A 22925-nucleotide genomic window follows, 5' to 3' on the forward strand; every position below is an offset into this window, starting at 1 on the left:
CACAAATCATAAGTGGGAAGGGAGAAGGAAGATGGATTAAAACACAATCATTCCCAGGGTTTGGTGGGTTTCCCGGGACAAACCCACCAATGGAAGACAACATAAAAATTCTTGAATTGTTTCAAATCTTGAAGGGTGTGACCATACCGGAATTCTGTGATGGGAATAGTTTTTGTAGTTCTTGATTCACTTCACTTATGGTTCATATGTATTGTACAGCACAAGAATATAGCTATTGTCAGAATGATTGATAATTTTAGGCTACATTGTGAACTTCTGATTCCCAAGGCAAAAAAGACAGCTCTGAAAAATCTAAATTATTAGTATATTCATTACACATATCATATGGTTTACTATGAAAATCATAATTCCCCCCCCCCCATAGTATGCTGCAGAGCAAGATAAGCAACCTTGGTCCTTAGAACATGGTGTAGAGCATAGTAGAGAGTTGTGAAAAGAGAAAAAAAGTGATATATGGGAGGGGAATATTTCAGAAAGCTGATTTCACTAGCACTTATGCTTATGATTAATCCCTTCCTAAATCTACCCTCTGTTTTATTCTCTCCATTCCCTCTGTTGAGTGAAATATATTTCTGCACATCCTCAGAATTGGAGTAAGGAAAAAAGAGGTTCTAGACCTTCCTCACTTTATCAAAGATGGAAAGACAGGCAGAGAAAGACACACACAGACAAAGATAGAGACACACAGAGAGATAAAGAGACACAAAAGACAGACAGATAAAGGAGAGGAGAGAGACACATAGAGAGACATACAGAGAGAAAGAAACAGAAAGAAAGACAGAGATAGAGGCAGAGAAGGAGTAACTAGACAAGATGGCTATTCAGTAAGATGATGAATTCTTTAAAATGAGTTGTAGACAAAAAGATAGAGGCTGCCTCAGGTCTAGACTGAATAGAATCAGATCATATCAACAGGGGAGAAACTCCTCTCCTCTGGTTCACCAGTGAATGATGACGTATTTTCCTTCTGAGAAAATGCTTTCAAAGACCTAAAGAGATTGTATGGTTCTATGATACCTTATTGATTGCTACATAGATGGGAAACCCTTTGTACCTGTGATTAGGAATTTCCAAGTCTGGTAGCTGCACCCAAGGAATAACTGAGTGTGTTTTTTGGCTAGTGTTTTCTAGTTAAATCTACATATTTGCAGATTAAATACAGAACTCTCTATCCTACCTCCTACTTGGTGGGCAACAATTTGACCTGCTTAGCAAGATAATAATTCCCTGCTGTCTGGAAGTAAATTCCACAAAGTGGAAACAAACAAGAGAAGCAAGCAGCATTATCTAGCAGAAAGAAAACTGAACTTGAACTCAGAAGTCAGGTTCAGTCCCAATTTTGCTAATTTTGCTACTGGATGTATAGCCTCAGTCAAGATATGTGACTTTTCTAAGCCTCAGTTTCCTTTTTCCTTAAATGGAATAGCTCAAACGGCAATTTGAGGCTTACAAAACTTTTTCATCACAACAACCCTATATTATGTACATTATTACTTTCCTTTTACAAATGAGGGAACCAGGACTCAGAGAATTGATGTTCTATAGCTACTAAGTGGCACAGACTGTCACTTAATAACAATTGCACTTCCTATTTGTCAGAATTTTCATGCCGATTTGGGGGTAGCAGTTGGATTGCTGACCTTGGTTCTGAAACATTGGAATCCTCCGAATTTTTGTGCCAAATTGCCAGTGAAAAAGCTGAAGAACTGCACATTATTATGCCTTTGTGTGGATGCAATATCAATATATGTATATGTTGGGTTATATAATACTAGGTACAGTCAGATATAATTTTTATTTATTTATGACCTATTTAGGAGGCCCTTGCCGATGTAAACCATATAGGAGGAGCATGAATGTATTATTTGCTGACTGGAACACTCTAGATCTCCAAGGGGAATAGTAGTCATTTTCCTTTGGGGATCCATTGAGTGACTTTAATATTAGTTGAGGAAGATTCCAGAAGGGGCTATATACTATCAAAACTTCCTGTCTTTACTTTTCTTTGGACCTTATTCCACCTCTACCTTTACCCCAACTCTCACTGAAGGACTTGATCTTATTCTAATTTCATTTGCTTCTTCAAAAAACTCCATTCAGATTTCCATGTCTACATGGATCTCAACTTTCCATCAAGGGACTGTGTCTATCTATTTCTAGGATATTTTTTTCATCACCTCATTGTCTATCTTAAGTCTCTAAATAATTTTGAACTTGGAAGTGGTAGAGGGGTTTGGAAGGGATTCCAACCTAGAATTTAAGAAAGAGTAGCATTTAAGTGATAGTAATAGAATATCCATATGTCTTCCAAAGGCAGCATAGTAGAGACAAGGAGCAAAATCAGGCCTAAGGGCAAGGTAGATGGAAGTAGAACTAATTAGCTCAGGGGAGAGTGCTAGCCTCTGTGGTCAAATTAGGGGTACCTTAAAATTGGGTTGTTAAACTCTTTAGTTCCCTGAGTTTGTTTTCATTTTTCAGAGTCTCTGTTCCTTAGTCATAAAATGAGGTCATTGAACTAGATTTTCCTTTTAATTCTAAAAACTAAATCCCTTAGTGGAACTTGATCATTGTCATTTGAAGATCCTTGAAATCCAGAGGCAGTGAGCAGGGCTGAGAAGATAGACTCTAAGCTCTTCTACTTTATGTAACAAACCCTGACTGCCTCTCAGTCTTGCAGCTGTGACCGCAGACTCTGTCGACAGTTGGCTGGGTTCCCACAATTAAAGGATTATATTTTGTTTCTCCTTCCTCCTGGCCTTCTCTCTTTCCCCCTTTCAGTGTGGTGGCTCTAGTAGCTAGTCCTATTTGAGGGACCTGGTGAACTTCATAGATCCCAACTTTATAGGTCAAAGTCATGACCCAAAGATTTCCTGGGTAACCCTAAAGGCATCCCTAGTTTCCAGTTCATAAGTTGGCACAACTCCACTTAGTAGATCCTTAACTTCACCTGGAAATTGTGTAGTTAGTGAATTTCAGACTCCATAGTGATGAACTCACCACTCTGGAAAAATTCAAAGCCTTACAACACCCTTTCCTCCAGACAATCCTGTGAGATAGGCTGGACAGCCTGTTCTACAGATGAGGAAAGTGAGTTTCAGAGAAGTGAAATGACTTGTCCAAAGTGACTCAGGGAGTTTGTAGAAGAGGTGGGATTTTAGCCTTCTGAAAAGTCTGCTGATCATACAGAAATCTTTCCACTACAATATGCTGTCTTTATGAATTGAATTATGGTCACAAAAACGCAATTGTTGAGTAACGTGGTCCAGACCACCCTTGTCTTAATAGTCTGGTGCCTGATAAATTTGAGGAAGGAATTTATTGGTCACCCCACAATTGGAACTATGATCTTAGGTTTCCATCATAGTGACTAATCCATAGAACCAACAGCAGCATTTACAAAAACAGAAACCTTCCTCTCTCTCTGATCCTTCCTTATGGTATACATAGTCCTCATCCCAGATAGTTTCTTGCCAAACAACCCTCTAAGAGTCCCTTGCCCATGAACCCCTGCTCCAGCACCAGGGCAACCCCAGTGTCACCATCACCTAAGGTCTGTTTTGCCAAGAATGCACTTTGCATTACAAGCAAGCAACTATATGCAAAAGCTATAGAGAGGATAAATAGGAGACAATCAACAGAGGGGAAATACCAGCATTAAGGGGGATCGGATAAGGTTTCTGGAGGAAGATGGGACTTTTGCTGTGGCTTGAAGGAAGGTAGGAAAATGAAAAGTTGAAGATGAGAATGAAGATCACTCCAGGCATGAGTGAAAGTCACTGAAAATGTATGCAGTTGGGAAATCCTGGGGGAATCATTTGCATTGTATGGCCCCCTTTCAGTCATGAGATGCAAAGGTCAAAGGGACCTTCCAAAGGGACTTCCTCATTTTAAAAATAAAGGAAATTACACTTAAGAGGAGAAGCAACTCAGCTAACATTGAGGAGATATTGAGTGAGAGTCAGGACTGGAATCCAGATTCTCTTAATAACAACTTTAAGGCTTTCCCCCATCCACCACGCCACTTGTTTTCTCAAATTTTCTAATTTATGAGCACATTGTCAAGAAAGTATCCAGGCTTAGGTCACTTTTTAACACTCTAGTGATAGAATCTCACTTGAAGTAGTTACCAGCATCCCAAACTCATTTACAGCCTAGAAGCCGTTGCATTATCTCGTTTCCAATTGTGGATCCCATTTACCTCCCTCTCAAATCTTCTTTGGGTTTACTTAGCACAATTAAAATTCTTCTATAATTTAATTATTATTATTTTTTTAAATTACAAACCAAAGGGCAGCTAGGTGTCATAGTGGATAGAGCACCAGCTCTGAAGTCAGGAGGACCTGAATTCAAATCTGGCCTCAGACACTTACTACTTCCAAGCTGTGTGACACTGGGCAAGTCACTTAATCCTAATTGCCTCAGCAAAAAAAAAAAAAAAAAAAATTATAAACCCAAGCAACTTTACAGAAGAAAAAGAATGTATTGATCATCACATCTAAAGAGATTTATGTGTCTTTAATTTCTTTCATACTTTGCAGTGTGACAAGAGATTTTATTTGGTTAAATAAGGGAAAAGATAGTCTAAATGCTCTGAAGACTGCTTTAATTTGACAAGGAACAACTTTACATTTAAAGGAAGGCATGAGAAAGCAATGGCAAAAAAATGCCAAGGACTTTAAAATATTTTGTGTGTTTTTTTGCGTTCTCCCACTATTTGATATCCATGTTTTGCATTCTTCAATATTTTGCCCTTTTTGTCTTCTTTTGATTACATAAGAATATACTCGGCATGTCCATTGTAATTGTCAAAATTGTTCCAAGATGGCACCCGGCTTCCTCTTCCTCTTCAGTGGACCCTTGCAGAAGTGAAAGGCACCTTTGAGACCTCCTTGTCCAGCTCTGTAGTTTTTCAGATCAAGAAGAGGCCCAGAAGGAGCAGCCACGTGTCTGAGGTTATACAGCTAAGATGTAGCAGAAGTGGGATTCAGATTCAGTTCTCCCAAATTCCCATCCATGCCCACAGCTTGATTCCTTATTTGTATGTAATTTGCATTTGCATTTCTTTGTGTTCAGTTATTTTGGGATTTTATTTTGTTGCATTTCCATGAATGTTTACAAATTTTTGGCTTGCCCTTTTCACATTTGTAAAAAAATTCTATGGAGTTACTGTAGCCATTTTATCAGTGGCGTAGGGGCCAGCGAGGACACAGACAAAGAGAGATTGGAGACATAGAATCATGTATGGATGGAGATAAGAGTAAAGTATACAGACTAGAAAGACAAGAAGGGGCCAGTTTGTTCTGAGCTAAAACGAAGGGGTTTATATTTGAGCCTAGAATTAGTCGAAAGTCACTAGGATTGGTAGAGTAGGACAAAGACACCGTTGGACGTGCTTTAGGAATCACTTTGGCAGTGGACTGGAGTGAGGAGACCCTGGAGGCAGTGATTTATTTGAGACTGATTGCAAAGAATCCTGGTGAGAGGAAATGAGGGCCTGAAGCAATGAGGTAACTATTGAATAAAGACAAGGGGAGGTATTGGAGAGATATTGTGGCAGTAGGAATGATAAGGTTGGACCATTGGTTGGATATGAGGGTCAATGAGAAGGAGTAGAGGTTTTTAACTTGGTAACTGGAAGAAGTATGATTGTAACTCTAATAGTAACAGAATGGCTGTTAGATTAGTGACTTCTGAGTCAGAAAACCTGAATTCAAGTCTTACCTGATACATACATGACCTTGGGCAAGGGACTCAGCTTCTGAGTACCCCAAGAAAACTAGTTGTGGATCTCCTCTGAAAGAGGGATTTTTCTCACTGGGAGTTGACTCTATAGATGGAAATCACCGGCACTGTGTAAAGTACCAGAAGACTGGATGACATTACTGACTCCATCTCCTAGCTGTGTGACTTTACATAAGTCATATTTTCTGAGCCTCATTGTTCATCATGTCATCATTTCATTGTTTCACTAATAGTTGTAGCCTATTTCTCATAGGATCTCAGTTTCCTCATCTGCAAAATGGGAATAATAGGACATGAAGAGCATCAGCACGGAATCGTGGCTTTCTAGCCTAAAGGACTTGGGATCAGGAAAACCTGGATTAAAATTTTGCCTCTTCAACACTTACTAGCTCTGGGAACCTGGACAAGTTTCTGAGCTTAGACCATTCAATAAGTAATAGATGAAATCTATGTCAAGAAAATCACAGGCCTTTCGCATAATACTTGTGAAGTTTACAGCATGGAATTGTTGTTTGGAAAACACAATCAGAGCTAGTACGGGAAGTCCCAGGGGAAGAAAATCTTCCCACCAATGCAAATTGGCATATTCTTTGAAAGTTACAGTCTTAGAGCTCTGTCTTAAGCACTGAAAATTGAAGTTACTTATACAGGATCACAAGACCATTAGGATCACATAGAGTCACATGATTTGAAGTAGACCTTAAACCCAGTCTTCTGGACTCAGAAACCAGCTATCTACCCACCCAGGGGGCCTTGCTGCACAAACTAACAAATAAAATTCTATCTAATTTTTCTGGATTAACAGGTATATAATGGTATATCAAATCTGTCGCAATTTAAATGTAATTTTTTTTGTTAGAGAGCATTTTCCCCTAGGATCATCTATTATCTGTATTTCCTCTGGAGGAAGTTATCAACTCATCTCCTTTGACTATTTCTTAATGGAACTGAGAAATTGATTGAGAGTATTTTATCAAGGGATTGGTCAACTTTCATTATATTGGTCACACCTATTACTTCCCATTCTGCCATTTTATTTTGAGATTTTAAAATGCATTTTTTGTGCAAAAGTTTTTCAGACTTTGTTTTATATTTATTTTCTGATATGTTCATTTTATACCTGGTCATTGTTTCTATTTCTTCAAGAACAAGAAACTTACCTTACCATCTGCTTGGCTGTTTTATCTGCAGAACTACTGGACTTTTTCATGTAGAATGAAATATTCTTGGGAGCAAGGACTGTCTCTGTTTTTTACTTTTATCTCTAGCCCTATGCTAAGTAATAGAGATAAAATTAATAAATGCTTTTTCAGTCATTTATTTATCATCTACTCATTCACAAATGAGTTATTCTATTTTCTTCCAGGTTTTTCTTTAAATTACTTTTTTCTGGGGGAAAGGACAAGAGAAAATAAACTGTACTGATTGATCCCCCACAGATTTATATTATATAATTTTAACTGGGCCTCACTGAAATGAACCAATCCTTTAATATATCTCTAAATGAGTCCCTATGCTATTCAAGACAAAGACTTTTTTTCCCCTGAGACAATTGGGATTACGTGACTTGCTCAGGGTCACACAGCGAGGAAGTGTTAAGTGTCTGGGATCACATTTGAACTCAGGTCCTCCTGACTTCAAGACAGAGACTTTTCTAAACCTTTTAATTGATCGTTAACCCTCCTTTGAGTCTTCCTTCCTCCACTCCCTCAGCTGAGAACTTTGCCTTATTTCATTAAAAAGATTGAAGCCACTTACCTAGGAACTCCTCTTATTCTCTCCTCCTAATCTCATGTGACTAAGATGCCTTCCCCTACTATCTTCTCATTATCTCTATCTCATAGGAAGAAGAGGCTCCTCTCCTTACCCTTTTATATGAACAAATGATCCCATTCCATGCTGTTTTCTCCAATGAGGATAAAGTCATGAATCGTCAATCTCTCTCAGTCTCTTGGCTGCTTGCTTGATGTCTACCAATATGTCCATGTGTCCTCCATGCTCAAAACCCTTCATCTGTTTTCTCTTTCCTCACTAGCTACAAGCCTTTAGCTATCATTCTTTTCACGACTAAATTCTTTAAGAGGGCCTTCTATAATCAGTGTTTCAACTTTTCCTTCTTTCTCTTCTAAAATCTGTGCTCTGACTTTCAATCTCATTTTTCAGCTGACATTGACCTCCCTTTAGATTTTGATTTAAGACACTTTTATTTCTTGACTCCAAGCATTTTCACTGGGTGTTTCTCTCAGTGGAGAAAGCCTTACCTTTTTCATCTCTGCTTCCTGGCTTTCCTGGGTTCCTTCAAGTCCCAGCTTAATTATACTTTTGCAAAAAAAGCCTGGAGCATTCTTTCTGAGATTATCTTCAATTTTTTTTTGTTTGTTTCTGTTGCTTTCAACTTTCTCTATTTCTGTTTGTCTGTTTTTTTTTTTTTTCTCTCTCTAACTATACTGTTTTGTATGTTGTTTTCCTCATTAGAATTCAAACTAATTGAGGCTATTTTTGCCTTTCTTGTGGCCCATAGTAGGTGCTTAATAAATCATTGTTCATTTGATTATCTAGATTTTAAGACTTTTTGTAATGTGGAATATGAAAATAAGTGAGTTTTAACCAAACATCCCTTTCCTATACTTTGAAGTTGGGGGACTCCCTAATTTCTGTAAGGGAGAGGAGAAGGTTGAAAGAAGAAGAATTAGAAGGAGAAGGGGAAAAGGAAGAAGGAGAAAGTTCTCCTAACAAGATGACATTCCTGTGGAAAGAGATGTTTGGAATATTGAGAATGTTTAGATGTTTAGAATCCTCTCATTCCCCAATATCTGTTGCCTAGGAGGAGACTAAAATTATGGGATTCCTTCTCTATCCATTTCTCCTCCATTACCCCTACCATATCCCTCAGTGAACCTCCTGAAGTACCACTTGGTAGCTCTCTTCCCTTGGCCCTCCCATCTCCTTGTCTCTTACCTTCTTCCTCATTGTCCTCTTGGCTCTTGTGGCCTGTGGGATAGATGGAGAGAGTTCTAGAGAAAGATTTGGGAGAACCAAAAAAAAGACTTTGCCCTGTGTGGGGAAAGACCTAAAGACAGCCTTTCATTTAATATTGAGGATCAGGCCACATGGAGCCATGTGAGAATTTGCTAGTCTAGCAATGATCACATTAGAATCTTCCTGTGTGTAAAGAACAGGAGCTCCTAGTGGCTTAGAGCAGTCTCTTCTTTCCCACCAGGACAGGATGGAGCTGACTTTTTTCTATCACACACTAGGATTGGTCAGGGACTGGTGGGCCTCTGCTTTTGGTCTTTCCTCCAATATCCAGCAGAGGGATCCATATGGCTAACTGCCACCTGCCCCCCCCCAGCAAAAAATTACGACTGATATATTGTGTACTCAGGCCTTGAATTGCTGTGGGAAACACCAGTTCCTTCTTACTTTTGATCTGCCCTCCCATTCCCACCTTTGTCCTCCTTGTTCCTACCCCATGCATCTTTTTTTCCTCCATATGATGAAGGCTGCAGCTGAGACCAGGAGCAGGATGGTAGTGGCTGAGATACTTAGAGACAATTTCCAGGACTTTCCTCTCGTGACTTTTCCTGGTGCTGCAGGGAAGGCAGAGGCAATAGACACAAAAGTGGATGGGGTCTCTTCTTATGGAAACTTGGAAGCATTCTGCCCACTGAATCCCTTCCCCTTCAGTAGCAGATCTGAGACCATTAAGAAGATTTTTTCTCAATTATCCCATCATTTTCAAAAGGAAACTGAGGTTCATTTGAGTATGATTTATGCAATTTGAGATTCAAGTTTGGTGCATTATTTAGGACTCTTCTTATTGGTGGAGAAAATAATTATTCAATGCTATTCCCCTCTCTGAAAGGTCAAGTTGGCAGAAAAGCTCGAGAAAGAAAAGATCTGTTTCTAGCCTTTTGTTTCAAGAAAGGATACATGTTTCTAGATTATCTTCTAGACTAGCTAGATATAGATATCTAGACATATCTAGATGTTTGTATCTAGACTGTCTAGAGGTAGAGAGAAAAGATTTAGGGAAGTAGCAGATAAGCAGAGGAGCCAGGACCTTAACCTATTCCTGATTTTCTAGCTTGTTTCCCTAGAGACTTATGGGAATTTCCTCTCAGGTGATATTGGAACCATGACGGTTTGAGCTGAAATATTTTACTCACAGCCATTCTGTGCATTGTCTGATATTTTCTAAGTCTCTCTGAGTCTATAGACTTGGCTAAATGGGTTTGCTCATCATTCACTATTTGTGATATTTTTTTTAAATTTGCATTTACAAGCCTTTGGATATAATTAGCTCTCCTTCTTAGGAAAATGACTGGAACCTAAAAATCATTTCCTCTAGTCTGGTGATATATGAGGGGGTGGATAGATATAAAAAATGCCCTCTTTCTGGTACCCTCTTTCTGAGGAGAGCAGAATAGTCAGCTCGTCGTCCCTTTTCTTGTTCCTCTCTGAGCAGGAATCAAAATCTCCTTTGGAGAGGGGTGGGCAAGATTTCAGAAATATCTCTTCACGATATCCTATGAGCTGCCTTTGGGGAAACCTATGTGGACATGAATAATCCACATGGCCCCCACACGTAGATCCCATTTGCCAGACCTTTCATAGGCCTTTGGGTTCACTCACCTGGGTACACGGCAGGCACCCCTAGCTCACAGTGCTCTACCACACAGGCGTAACCATCTCCAGTGTCCCTCAGCTCAAGCTCCACAGTCAGTTGGAGGTAGAAGGTGGCGTCAGCATTGGGCAAGGTGCCACTGGAGGTCTCCTTTCCCCATATCCCCATTTGCCCATCTTTTTCCCAGTGGAGCAGGATGGGGCGGGGGTAGAAGCCCCGGGCTGTGCAGAAGAGAGTGATCCTGCCATCTGGGGCATCATGGCGAGACACGGTCACCTCAGGGGGCTCTGGGAGACAAATGAGGCGGTCATTTTGAAAGATCAGGGAACACTTACTATTTTCCCATTACTTCTAGCATCAAATAGAAAACTTTTTTTGGAGACCTTCACAATAAGATGTCTCCTTTCTTTCCAATCTTGTTATCCTTTATTCTCCTCGATATGCTCTTCCATTAAGTTACACTGGCCTTCTTGCTCTTGCTCCAATAAGATATTGCATGCCCCCAACTTTGTGCCTTTTCATGAGCTGTCTTCATGACTGGCTGGGAGTGCCTTCCCCTCAGGTACACCTCCTAGAAACCTTGGTTTTCTCATTTTAATTTCAGCAAAAGACTTTTCCTGACCTCTCTCCTTCTTCTCCTTCACTCAGCGATGATCTCAATATTTATCTATGTATCTTGTATATACATCATTTATTGATGATGCCCAATAGAATGTGAGGGCAGGGACTGCTTTTGTCTCTCTTTACACAAGGCCTGGTATACAGTAAGTGCTTAACAATAATAAGAATTTATTGCTTGACTCTTGGTTCTAGCCTTGACTTTTCTCAACTTTTCCCCCCTCCAATGGCCTTCAAAGGCAGTCAGGTGATTCTCCAGGAAGTTAGATTAATGAGGTTAAAAACCTTCTGATGTTGCCTCTGGGATTGGGAAGAGAAGGGCCTTCAGTATTTTAGATCTATGTCCCACTGTTTCTTCACTTTATCCTCCTATAATAATATTATAGTAACAGTCCACACTCTCCTTTAAGGTTAAAAAAGCATTTCCCTCACAAATACCCAGTGAGGGAGGTAGTCTCTGATTCCCTGGCTTCCTTCATCTCTTGTTTCTTCTGTCTCTGTCTCAGTCTTTGCATCTCTCTGAGGATTGCCATCCTTCCATTTCATGAATTGTACATCTCACTGATAGCAGTGCTAATCTTGTAGATACATTGTCTTCTCAGAGCAAGCTCTATATAGATAGTTTGGAAATGTATATGCCGAGTGTTTCCAGGTATATCCTAATCTCCTATTGATGGCTGACAAGAGTCACAATTACTCTCAACTGCAAGATTATGAGTCTACGTGAGAAGGGGAGTCTGGGGACTTACCATTCTCTTTTAGGTGAAAGAGTTCCAGAACAATCTTCAGAAATCTTGGGCATTCATCTACTAGTATTTTGTCCCATTGGACGCTTTCCTCCAAATAATTGCAGAAGCGTGTGACCTCTGACTTCTTGGTTACCCATCCTTCACTCTGTTCATCTAACTGGCAGACAGTCTCCCCATCAAAACCAACCCACATTCGGCTGTCCACTTGGATGTCTCCATCCAGCTCACAGAAAACTGTGACCTGGGTTGTTTGAACCTCTGTGGGGAATAGAATTGGATCCTTCTTTGGGAGGCAATTGGAACAGCGAAGGAACCTGGCTGGGGACCTTTTGATCATTTACTAGCACACTCAAGCCCTTGAGTCAATGTCTTAGGAACAGACTTTGACATCTTGAGGGGAGGAAGGTAGAAAAGGATGGTCAGGAGGTGGGTGAAAGAGGGAAGGATAACGTTCTGGTGCAGGAAACTCACCCCAAGTCTCATTATAAGAGACCATCCAGTAGGCACTGAAACGCCGCAAATCATCCTCTCGCCCTTGCTGCAGATGCTCTTTCAGTTTCTCCATCAGTTTGTTCTTCAAAGGTGGGTAGGCCCAACCTAGTTTGATCAGCAGCTCCTTGTTCTGGGTATCATAGGAGAGCAAGAGCTGGCCATCGACCCACACATTGAAGATGATGTCTGGAAGGTTGTCGGTTATGGCCAACCCAGTAAATTGGGTCTCCAGCTTGTGGAGGGCTGGATGACAGAGAGGGTGACTGTTGCATCTAAACATGCTTTCTTACCCATCCCTCCCCATTCTTTTCATTTCCTGATGGAGAGTGATGAGGGCAAATCCAGAAAGGGGTAACCTGTGGCTTTTTAATTCCACATGCCGCTTCCTTTTACTAACCCTATGCAATCTACCGGACCAGAGGAAAATCCTAGGAGGGAGGCATGTAGAGGAAGAGAGAGGGAAGCTGGAAACTGGGTTTTGAAGAGTTGTTCTCAAAACCTTTCCAAAGTGTTTAAGTTCTCGAATGGTTGAAGTGAAAAACCCTCCTCTGATGACTATTTCTGGACTGAGAGTAGCCCCCTGTTGTCCAAGCAGAGACTAAGGGGAATGATGAGAAAGCATTATGGTAGAGCAGAGAGGCAGTGGGGAATAGGGAAGAGAAGCTGTGGCTCAGGAAGAGCTGGATTCAAATTCTTCTTCACTTCTCCATTCTCTAATCTGGACAACTGTCAAAGACTATTGTTGTCCCTTCACACCAGCAGAGTGTGTTCCCAAACTGGGAGTTTTCTTCACGGATTAAGTTATAGATTGAAACTAAAGCAAAAAAGTTTTAAAATACTAGAAAAGGTACACATATAACAATTTGCATGCATGGACTCCTTTGAAAATCAAGATGTAATTAATGGACACAATGTTGGACTTGAACTGGGGTTTGAATCCCTCCTTTCGCCTTATGACCTCTGTGACCATTTAATCACTGAGTTTCAGTTTTCTGTCTATAAAATGTAAAAAACCAGCACTAACTGACACCAGAAAGAAGGTCCTTCCAAAAATATTAAGGGAATTATGAGAAATAGTTCTGTTGGGTTCTTTAGTAAGAAGCAGGAAGAGAAATTTGGGAATATAACGAAGGTGGAATTTGTGTTAGCTTGAAAAAAGCTTTAAGAAGGCTTGGGCTTAGAGTTAATCCACTTGGATAGAATGTATGCACCCAGATCTCCACATCCTATAGCAAAGTTGATTTTATAGAAATAATGGAGACAGACAAACAGACACAGAGACATAGAAAGTTAAAAAAAAGCTCAAGAAAAAGATAAGGAAAAAAAGAGACACACAGAGAAAGAGAGACAGAAAGAAAGAAAGAAAAAAAAAGAGCAAGAGAGTGAAAAAGTGAGAACGAGAGCAAGAGGAAGAAGAGGGAGAGGGAAAGAGAGGGAAGGAGAGAGGGAGGGAGGGAGTTGGAATACAAGCTCTGATTCTTGCCTAAGTCAAATTTTTCTGGACTTTGTCTTTGTGCTTCATAACCTCATTTTGAAAAATGATGGGATAGGGAGGCAGCTAGATGACTCAGTGAATAAGTGCTGGGCCTGGAGTCAGGAAGACTTGAGTTCAAGTCTGGCCTTAGATGCTTACTGGCTGTGTGACCCTGGGGAAGTCACTTACTCCTCTTTTTCTCGATATAAAATGAGCTGGAAGAGGAAATGGCAAATCCATCCAGTATCTTTTGCCATGAAAACCCCAAACGGGATCATAAAGAGATGGACATGACTGACAAGTGATTAACCAACCACACTGGCTATATTGATATAACTTGATTGATTTAAATTGATATAAATAAAATGTTTGAAACTGAGTGTTGGGAAGGGATATGAATATGGATGGGGATTGGGAAGAGGGAAGGGGAGGTTATTTTTGGAAATTTGGTAATAGAAAACCAAAAAAATCCATAAAATTTCATTTTAAAGAAGTGAGGGTTAGAGTAGACAATTTCTGAGATCCCTTTAGCTTGAATTCCCATGATCTTATTAATAACATATTTCATTAGTGATTTTTTTCTTTAAGGAGTGGGGATGAGGATCTGGATCATGATTTCAGTGGTGACTGATAGTGAAGAAACTTCCCCTGCTAGTGTAGATTGGCACTTATTCTATGACTTAACAATCTTAGGGAACTGGCCGGGGTACTGAGACATTAAACTTGCCTGAGGTCACACAGCCAATATGTGTCAGAGGCAATATTTGAATTCAGATCCTTCTGATTTCAAGGCTCACTCTTAATTTGCTATACCATCTCTCTAGTATTTAAGATAACAACCCAGAAAGTAGACATTGCAATCCCATTTGGCAAATGAAGAAACTGAGGTTCAGAGATTGAAATGACTGATCAAATATCCCCCAAATAGTCTCTTGAATCTTTCCTTTACACTAAAAAAGACAACTCAGGGTCACTGAGTCATACTATTAAAGATCAATACTATAGGGACAACTTTTTTTTTAAAGAGCTTTTGAGAATATCTAGTTCCAACTCCTCATTTTTACAGAAGCTTAGAAGGAGGCTATGGATGCTAAGTGGACTTAGCTAGCTGACAACATAATGAGAAGAGCTGGTGTTTCCTGAGCTTCTGGTTCTAATTTACCTCATTGCAGGGCATGGTTGGGAAGGGATACAGACTTTAGACATTTGGATAGAAATAGTAGAGCTAAAGAAGCAGATAGAGAAAAGGCTTAGAGAGAAAAATGCCCTCTCCAAATACTGAGAGGTGAGGGCACTGTGTTTTTCAATATGCTGATGGTGTATAAAAGGTAAAGGATCCTGTTTTTGGAGCCAAAAGGCCTGGGCTGATCTCATATTTTATTTCTGAGGAAACAGGACAGAAGAGACAAAGAATCTTGTCCTAAGTCAGAGAGATCATAAACAGCAGAGCTGAATCTATGCAAAGGTTTTCTGACTCTGGGGCATTTAGGTCCTTATGGATAGGAAGAGAAGGGACTAGGATTTGTGTCCTCTATTCTTAGAATAATCAGTAGAACCTTCAGTTTCCTAAAATGATTTTTACTAAAGTTCAGGTCACTTCCTTACTCAATAAATTACAATGATTCCCTATTGCTTTTAGGGTCAAATTCAAATGCTTTTGTTTTGCTTCACAATCTGGTTCAAATCTACTTTTCCAAACCTGTTACAAACCTAACTATGCTTTCTACAGCCTAGTTATACATTCCTTGTAATTCTCTCTCCATCTACAATTCCTTTGCCTTTGTATTGGGTCATGGGATATTAGTCTCAGAACTATAAAAGAATCTTAGAAGTCATCAACTCCAACCTCCTTATTACAGGATTTGAATTTTGGTCCTCAGAGTTCAATTCCTGAGCCCTTTTCACTGTTCCATGTTTCCTTCCTCATTTCTGCCTCCCATGTTTAGGTTGCCAATCCTCCATTCCACCATCTTTTAGAATCCCCACCTTCCTTCCAGTTCCAGCCTGAGTGCCCCCTTCTACATGAAGCCTCTTCTGGTATCTCCATCACCTAGTGTCCTTTTCTCTAAACATTTACTTGCAGTTGTCTCGTGTTTCATTTGTACTGATTTTTGTATATGTTTTCCTTCCCATTAGAATGTAATTTCATAGAAGGCATGGATTATCTTTCCTTTTCCTTGTATCCATAGCACTTAGCACAGTACATTTAAATCTCCATTGTGAGTTATTAATAAAACTTATTGACTGGTTGATGGAACTGCAAGTTCCCCACAGCAGTGAAAGTATCTCTCCTCACATAACCAGACTCTCTCTAAGAGTGGGTTATGAAATCTCCATGGTATTGGAGGCTGATTCACTTGGGGAGGCCAGTCCTATCCTCTCAGACTCACCTGCTTTGGTCTCCCTCAGAGCAAACACTCCCAGAAAGAACATCCAAGGTATAAAGATTCCCTTCCTCCTCTGGGTTCTCATCTGGAGGAGTTCACAACCCATTCTTTCTAGGATCTCTTGGACCTTCTTCCCGGTGACTCACGCAGGATGGTTCCAGGCTCCAAATTCCTTCTCCTCCAGGGTAAGCCAGTTTTTGAGGGCAGGTGCAAGGAACCAGCTCCGCAGTAAGGATCAGCAAACACTTGCTTGTTCTTCTTGCTTGTGAAAGAGGAAAAAGTAGGGCATTGTGAGTGCTAAGTACTTTTAACCCTCCAAACTCCATTATTCTCCAGTAGGAAATGGAACTCTTAAAGCCTTCTTTGACCCCCATCTAGGCTTGGCTCTCCCAGACTGTGGCCTTCTATTAACTGACAGCTGAAGTTCTATGTAACGAAGCGGAACTTACCTCTGGGCTTATGGGAATGAATGGAACAAAAGCGTCTGTGGCAGCAACAGGAAGCTCTATGTTAAAGTCACTATAACACATTGCTGGGGGCCCAGAGTGGGGAGGAGGCATTTGCTCTCTTAAGAACATTAATTTCCCTTGACCTACACATGTTTCACTTTATCTCAAATAGCAGAACTAAGTGTGGTGGTGATGGGTGGAAGCTGTGAGTGGGCAACACATAGTTCTTCAATATCGAGAAAAACTGAATTGATCAGTCTGGGCATTCTTGATTAAAAAAAAAAAAGACTAGAAGACAAAAGGAAGATGCAACTGAATGGAAGAATGGTTCCCAGATTCTTGTTGCAGAGGTAAACAGAAGAATTGGTTTTATCATGGATTTGAGTGCATTAAGAAACATTTCATGGTGCAGCATTCATCAATGAATCAACGAGCACTTTAAGCACCAACTGTGTGCCAGAAACACTATTAAACATGCAATAAGTATTTGCAGAAGACTATTATGAAAATCAATTTGGTTTACGTGCCAATATATGTTGGACAGGATAAAGTGCTAGAGAAATTCTATGAATTCACTAAGACTTCTAAGTTTCTAAGTCTCTAAGCACCCATTTGAAGAGCTGTTACTTCAGCATACAGTTGGGGATAAGGGAGGCTTGCCAAGAAAAAAAAAATAGGTTAACAAATGTGATCCAGGAGCCAAAAAAAGATATCAAAGGCTTGTAGAAGATAAAGAATCATGTCTTAAATACTTTATCATGAATGCTTTTTACTTGAAAAGAATTAGAAGGCACTGGATAAAATTGGAATTAAATATCATAATGTGATATTCCTAGGCCTGAGCTGACATCATATTTTACTTCTGAGGAAACAGGCCAAAAGAGACAAAAAATCTTATCCTAGGTCAGGTTAGGTTCTAGGGGAACAGATACTCAGGATGCTTTGTGCATCTTCAATTTGGAAAAGCTATTGCTTATGAGCCCCCACCAGGGAATGTACCATTAATAGGCAGACAACTGACAAAGTAGCTCAAAAGATAGACATTTATTGAAATGGAATTGTAAGAATAGGAGCTACAAAATTTCTCTCCCCACTTCCTCCCTATTCCTACGGAGTGTACAACAGATTATAATCTCTCCTGACCCCTTTTGGTATCAGAATAGTAGGCAAAAAATAAAGTATGCAAATACAAATATAAGGAAAACATATGACAGAGACAGCTCGTGTCCTTGACAATGTAGGGCCTAAATGCCATTTCCCCTTACAGCAGAGTCCTCATGCTGTTCTCATGTGGATGCAGTGTTGCTACTTGTAGGTCACTCAGTTGAAATCTCAAGTAACAAAGTTTCTATGGACATATATTTTGACTCATTGGATACTGTTCTTGGTAGGTGTGACATATCCTACTGGGAAAGTTGTTTTGCTGTAAAACACATGACTAATGGGAAGGGGGAGGAAGGAGAGAAATCCCCTTACCCTCAAAGGCTAGGGCTAAGTTCCTCTGAATAGTCGCTTTTTTTCTTTGCTTCTAGAAGCCATACTCCTCAGAGCTGTCTTTTGCCTCTACTTTTCTACAGAATTTGTCTCGCTTTTTAGAGGGCCACCAGGGTCATGACTGAAATGAGCTATTAAGTGACTATTTGCCCTATAATTTTACCTATTTTTGATTATAGAAGTTTGCATATTTTATTAAGGAATAGCAATCTAGAAATGCTTTTGCATTTTGTTTAAGACTTTAAAACCTTGTTGAATCTATTATCCACCCATTTCCCCTCCTCTGTGATTCCATCAGCTAGGTTAGGAAGAAATAATTGATTGGAGATGATTAATTTTCTACTTCAACTACAATAAAAAATAAAATTGATTACATGTTAACAAGCTGGAAACGACTCATTATTAATATGAGAGCCATTCCTGAGTCAGCTGTTGACTTATAGTCAGATTATTGACTTTTTGGAGAAAGATAAAAATGGGAAAAAAAATCTAGGAGAAATAATAAACATGTGTAATTATATTAACTTCAGTCTCAACTAATTATTTAACTTGTTGAAATGAAATCTGAGAAATAATTGAAGGAATGGGCATTGACACAGCTTATTATCATCTCCCCAAGAAGTTTAGTTAATATAAATCAAATGTCATAGTAAGGATATATTTGTGTATGATAGTTTCTGATAATTCTACTTTCTTTCTCTTATGAATCTGTCTTTTCATTTTGTAAATGTGATTTTCTTTTCTTTTTCTCATTCAGGCTAACTATTAGTTAATTGATTTTGTCAGTGTGCTAGAAAATAAAACCTCTTCCTGGTTTTGTTATTATTTCTATAGTCTTTTTATTTCCATGTTTCTTTATTTCTCTCACGATTTTTAAGACTTATTTTTTGTATTGACGTGTTAATTTTTTCATTTTCTAGTCTTTTGAAAATGTTATGTTGCTTGTTGATCTCTTTTTCTATTTTATTAATATAAGTTTTAGTTGTGAATCTGTGAAAATGGATTTAGCTATGTGTGATAACAACAATATTATCATTAATAATAATTTTGTACTCCCCAAAATGTATTGCATATAATTACATCTTATATAGTTATATATTAATTATAAATATATAATAATTATTTAGTAACAAAAGTTACTTCACAGATATGTTCTCATTTTCTCCCCACAATAGTCCTGGGAAATAAGTACCATCATTAATCTCATTTTATCTTTTGTATTATTAATTATTAATGATATTATTAATCTCAGAAAACTGAGATTGATGGAGATTAAGTGACTTTTTCAGGCTCACATACCTAATAAGCATTTTAACAGGATTTTAACTCATGCCTTCTACCTCCAGGCCAGAGCTCTATCTGCTTGTTAATTGTTATTTTCCTTTTATTATCATTTTCTTTAATAAAATTATTCATTATTGTTATGCCTTCTTCTTTGACCTCTTTATTATTTGAGGGTGTTATTACTTAGTTAAATTTGGGTCTTTGTCTTTTATATATCCTTCATTTCAATTTTATTGCATTATTGTCTGTAAAAGATATATTTTTATTTTTGCCACTTAAAAATTGTCTCCATTGATCAATAAATATTTATTAAATGTCTATTCTAGGGGCAACTAGGTGGTGCAGTGGATAGAGCACCAGTCTTGAAGTCAGGAGAACCTGAATCAAATCTGGTCTCAGATACTTAATACTTCCTGTGTGTGACCCTGGGCAAATCATTTAATCCCAATTGTCTCAGGAAAAAAGTCTATTCTATGTCAGGTTATATGCCCAACACTGAAGATACAAAACCAGAAATGAAACAGTCTCTGCCTTTAAGGAACTTACATTCTATTGAGGATAACATGGATATACAAAAGTATTTACAGTCAATATATACTAAATAATATGAGATCGTTTTAGGCACTAGAACTTGAAAGATTTTAGGAAATCCTTGTGGAAAATTTATGATTTCCTTATTTCTTAGTACATGATAGACTTTTGTGATGGCATTATTGGAACTCTTTGGGAAAAAACCCATTGTTTTGAACTTATTATTCAGAAATTTCTACAGGTTAGTCAACTATGTTTTTTTCAATCATTTCTTTAACTTTGCATTTTCTTTATTGTTGGATTTATTCAGCTCTTAGAGAGGAATATTAAAATCTATTATTATTGTGATCTCATACTATTATTGTGTTACTATCTATAAATACCTTTTTTTTTTTTTTGGCAAATCACTTAAGTTTGCTTTTGAGAGGTAGAACCTATGCCATTTAGTGTAACATGTTATTGTTGTTGCTGTTATTGTTCTTTTTTGAAAATGGGTCACCCAATCTTAATCCTTCAGGTAGGGATTGCTGATTGGCACCGAAGCTTTTACTCATTCTGTTTTTTGGCTGTACTTCTCTTAAGGCCTTCTGGTGGTCCTACATTCCTACAGACTCCCCATATCATATGCTGGGGTTACTGCAGATGTCTAATAAACTTTAACCCTTCTGTTCTGATGTCTGACTCTTTGTGGCCCCAATTAAGGTTTTCTTGACAAAGATATTGGATTGCTCCGCCATTTCCTTCCCCAATTCTTTTTATAGGTAAGGAAACTGAGGCAGAGTGAAGTCTGCTCAAGGTCATACAATTAGTAAATGTCTGAGGTCAGATTGGAACTCAGGAAGAGGAGTCTTTTTGCACCAGGTCCATTGAAACACCTACCTTTCTTACTAAGTCTCAAAACCGAACCCAAGTCCTCCACTAGGAGGGATTTTAGGTATGGGTTACAGACCTGGCTGGTACATATATTTTAAATAATTTTTAAAAATTGTCATGGAGCAGCTAGGTAGTGTAGTAGATACAACACTGACTCTGGAGTCAGGAGAAGCTAAACTTAAGTCAGGTCTCAGACACTTAACTAGCTGTGTGATACTGGCAAATCTCTTAACCCAGATTGCCTCCAAAAATTATCTGATGCTTCAGGCATATTGTAGTGCCTTATTCTTGTGCTTAATGTGACTTATTTATATTACTGTCTTCCCTGGATAAATGAATGAAGTCCCTGATTTTTTCCTTCACCCTAAACCTAAGATTTTGTTTCACTACCTTGTTTTTACCCTGTATGTATCTATATTTAAAACTTTTTTTCTTTAAATTTCCTCTTTCAGTATGAAGTTAATAATCACCCACAAGCATGAACGTTTCCTCGTGTAAAGAACCAAAAAGAGGATCTGTAAAATCAGAGAGTTGGGCTCGATAGCCTCCCACCTCCATTCTAGTTATGAATCTTTGATCCCATGACTGTATGAACTTTAAACTATAAACTATTCAACATAATTTGTAAGTGCCTATTAATGACAGAATTACTGTTTGTCTTCATCCCCCTTTGAACTTTTTTTTATCTGTGTATTTTAATGCTTTATTGATGCTCTTTTCATTCTTTCTTTTATCCAATCTCTATGTAACTTTTTCCCCCTCTTCTCTTTCCCCTCCCTTGTCTCACCCAGTAGAAGTCTTCCTTTGTGTCAAATAAGCAAATCAAACCAGTTCTTCACCACCTTAGTCATGATCAAACATGGATGGCCATCACATACCCAGAAGTGAATGGCAGATCTCATCATTAGTTTTCTGAAGACATGGTTGCACAATGCATCAATCACTTCTGTAATCCTTCAAAGTTGTATTCCTTTACATTATTATGGTCATCTGGAAATAGTTCTCTTTTCTTGGATTTTGTCTCTTGTGAACTACTATTTTTCTTCCCACATTGCAATTACTTCACAAAGAATGTAATATATAGTGTCAGGACTAGATCTCTGGAGGATCTCTGTACCAGCCCGAGTTCTTGATCATAGGTGAGGAGTGAAGAGGCAGGACTCATGTGGATGGTCCAACATGGAGTCCATTTATTCCAAATTCTCTCAACCTTATATACCCGAATACCCTTCCATGACCAAAGTAACACTGCGCATGCACTAACTATATATTGCGCATGTGGGACCACATAAACAACTTGCTATTGTGTATAGATGTCTCTTTGCCACTTAATATAGCTCTGCTTTAATTACAACACAGGTTGTCATGCCCCCGACTTCTCAGGAAGGCCAAGAGCCCTTGGAGGGGATGGAGAGCTGAACCAGATACTGTCAGCAGGTTCCTTTTTCTGGACTAAAGGGTCTTATACCTCTCCCAGGGTTCCCCACCATCTGTGGCCCTCTGCAGTAGTATGGGGGCAGCTAGATGGTGCCGTGGATAGAGTACTGGCCCTGGAGTTAGGAAGAATGCAGTATAGTTGATAGATATAAAAAGTTTTCCTTCTCTACCTTTCTTTTCAGTTAAAGCCTTTTTTGATTAGATTCTCAAGGCTCCAGGCAGATACACTCATTCTGGTCTTTGTTAGGTGTGTCCAATCTTATAATACTTATATTTTAAAATACTCCAAAGACCCAGGTCCTTTCTCATATACCACATTTAAAATTTTTTTACAAGGCAATTGGAGTTAAGTGACAAGCCCAGGGTCACACAATTAATAAGCATCAGGTGTCTGAGGTTGTATTTAACTCGGGTCCTGCTCTGCTTTATCCACTGTGCCGAAGTGTCGCTCCTCACATACCATCTGTTGGCCAATTGTTTGTTTTCCAGCTCTTCCTTTCTCATATGAATCTTTTACCTTCTATGGGTATCAGCGACAAGGAAACCAGCTGTGGTACCAAGATGTTCTCTTTCAAACGAACTGATCTTCAACAGCTGCTTTGTGCCGGCCACTCACTGGGCTTCGTGTTGCAGATCCACAGAAGGGCAAAAACAATCGCTGCTCTCAAGGAGCTTCCAGTGTAACGGGGGACACAAGATGCAAACCCCTACATCTGAGCAAGGCACACAGAGAATAAAATGGGGATA

General features: G+C 39.0%; 1 protein-coding gene across 1 annotated transcript; it reads right to left on the reverse strand.

The window, feature by feature from the left end:
- Window positions 1-7937: 7937 nt before the first annotated feature.
- Window positions 7938-16368, reverse strand: LOC127547407 (major histocompatibility complex class I-related gene protein-like). Its single transcript, XM_051974320.1, is given in 8 exon segments — window positions 7938-8509; window positions 8722-8754; window positions 9233-9248; window positions 9250-9353; window positions 10399-10677; window positions 11758-12015; window positions 12229-12492; window positions 16114-16368. Coding segments are annotated over 8 exon segments (1074 nt in total). The 5' UTR covers window positions 16217-16368; the 3' UTR covers window positions 7938-8492.
- Window positions 16369-22925: the final 6557 nt, after the last annotated feature.

This window comes from Antechinus flavipes, chromosome 2, assembly GCF_016432865.1.
Source record: "Antechinus flavipes isolate AdamAnt ecotype Samford, QLD, Australia chromosome 2, AdamAnt_v2, whole genome shotgun sequence".
Lineage (NCBI taxonomy): Eukaryota > Metazoa > Chordata > Mammalia > Dasyuromorphia > Dasyuridae > Antechinus > Antechinus flavipes.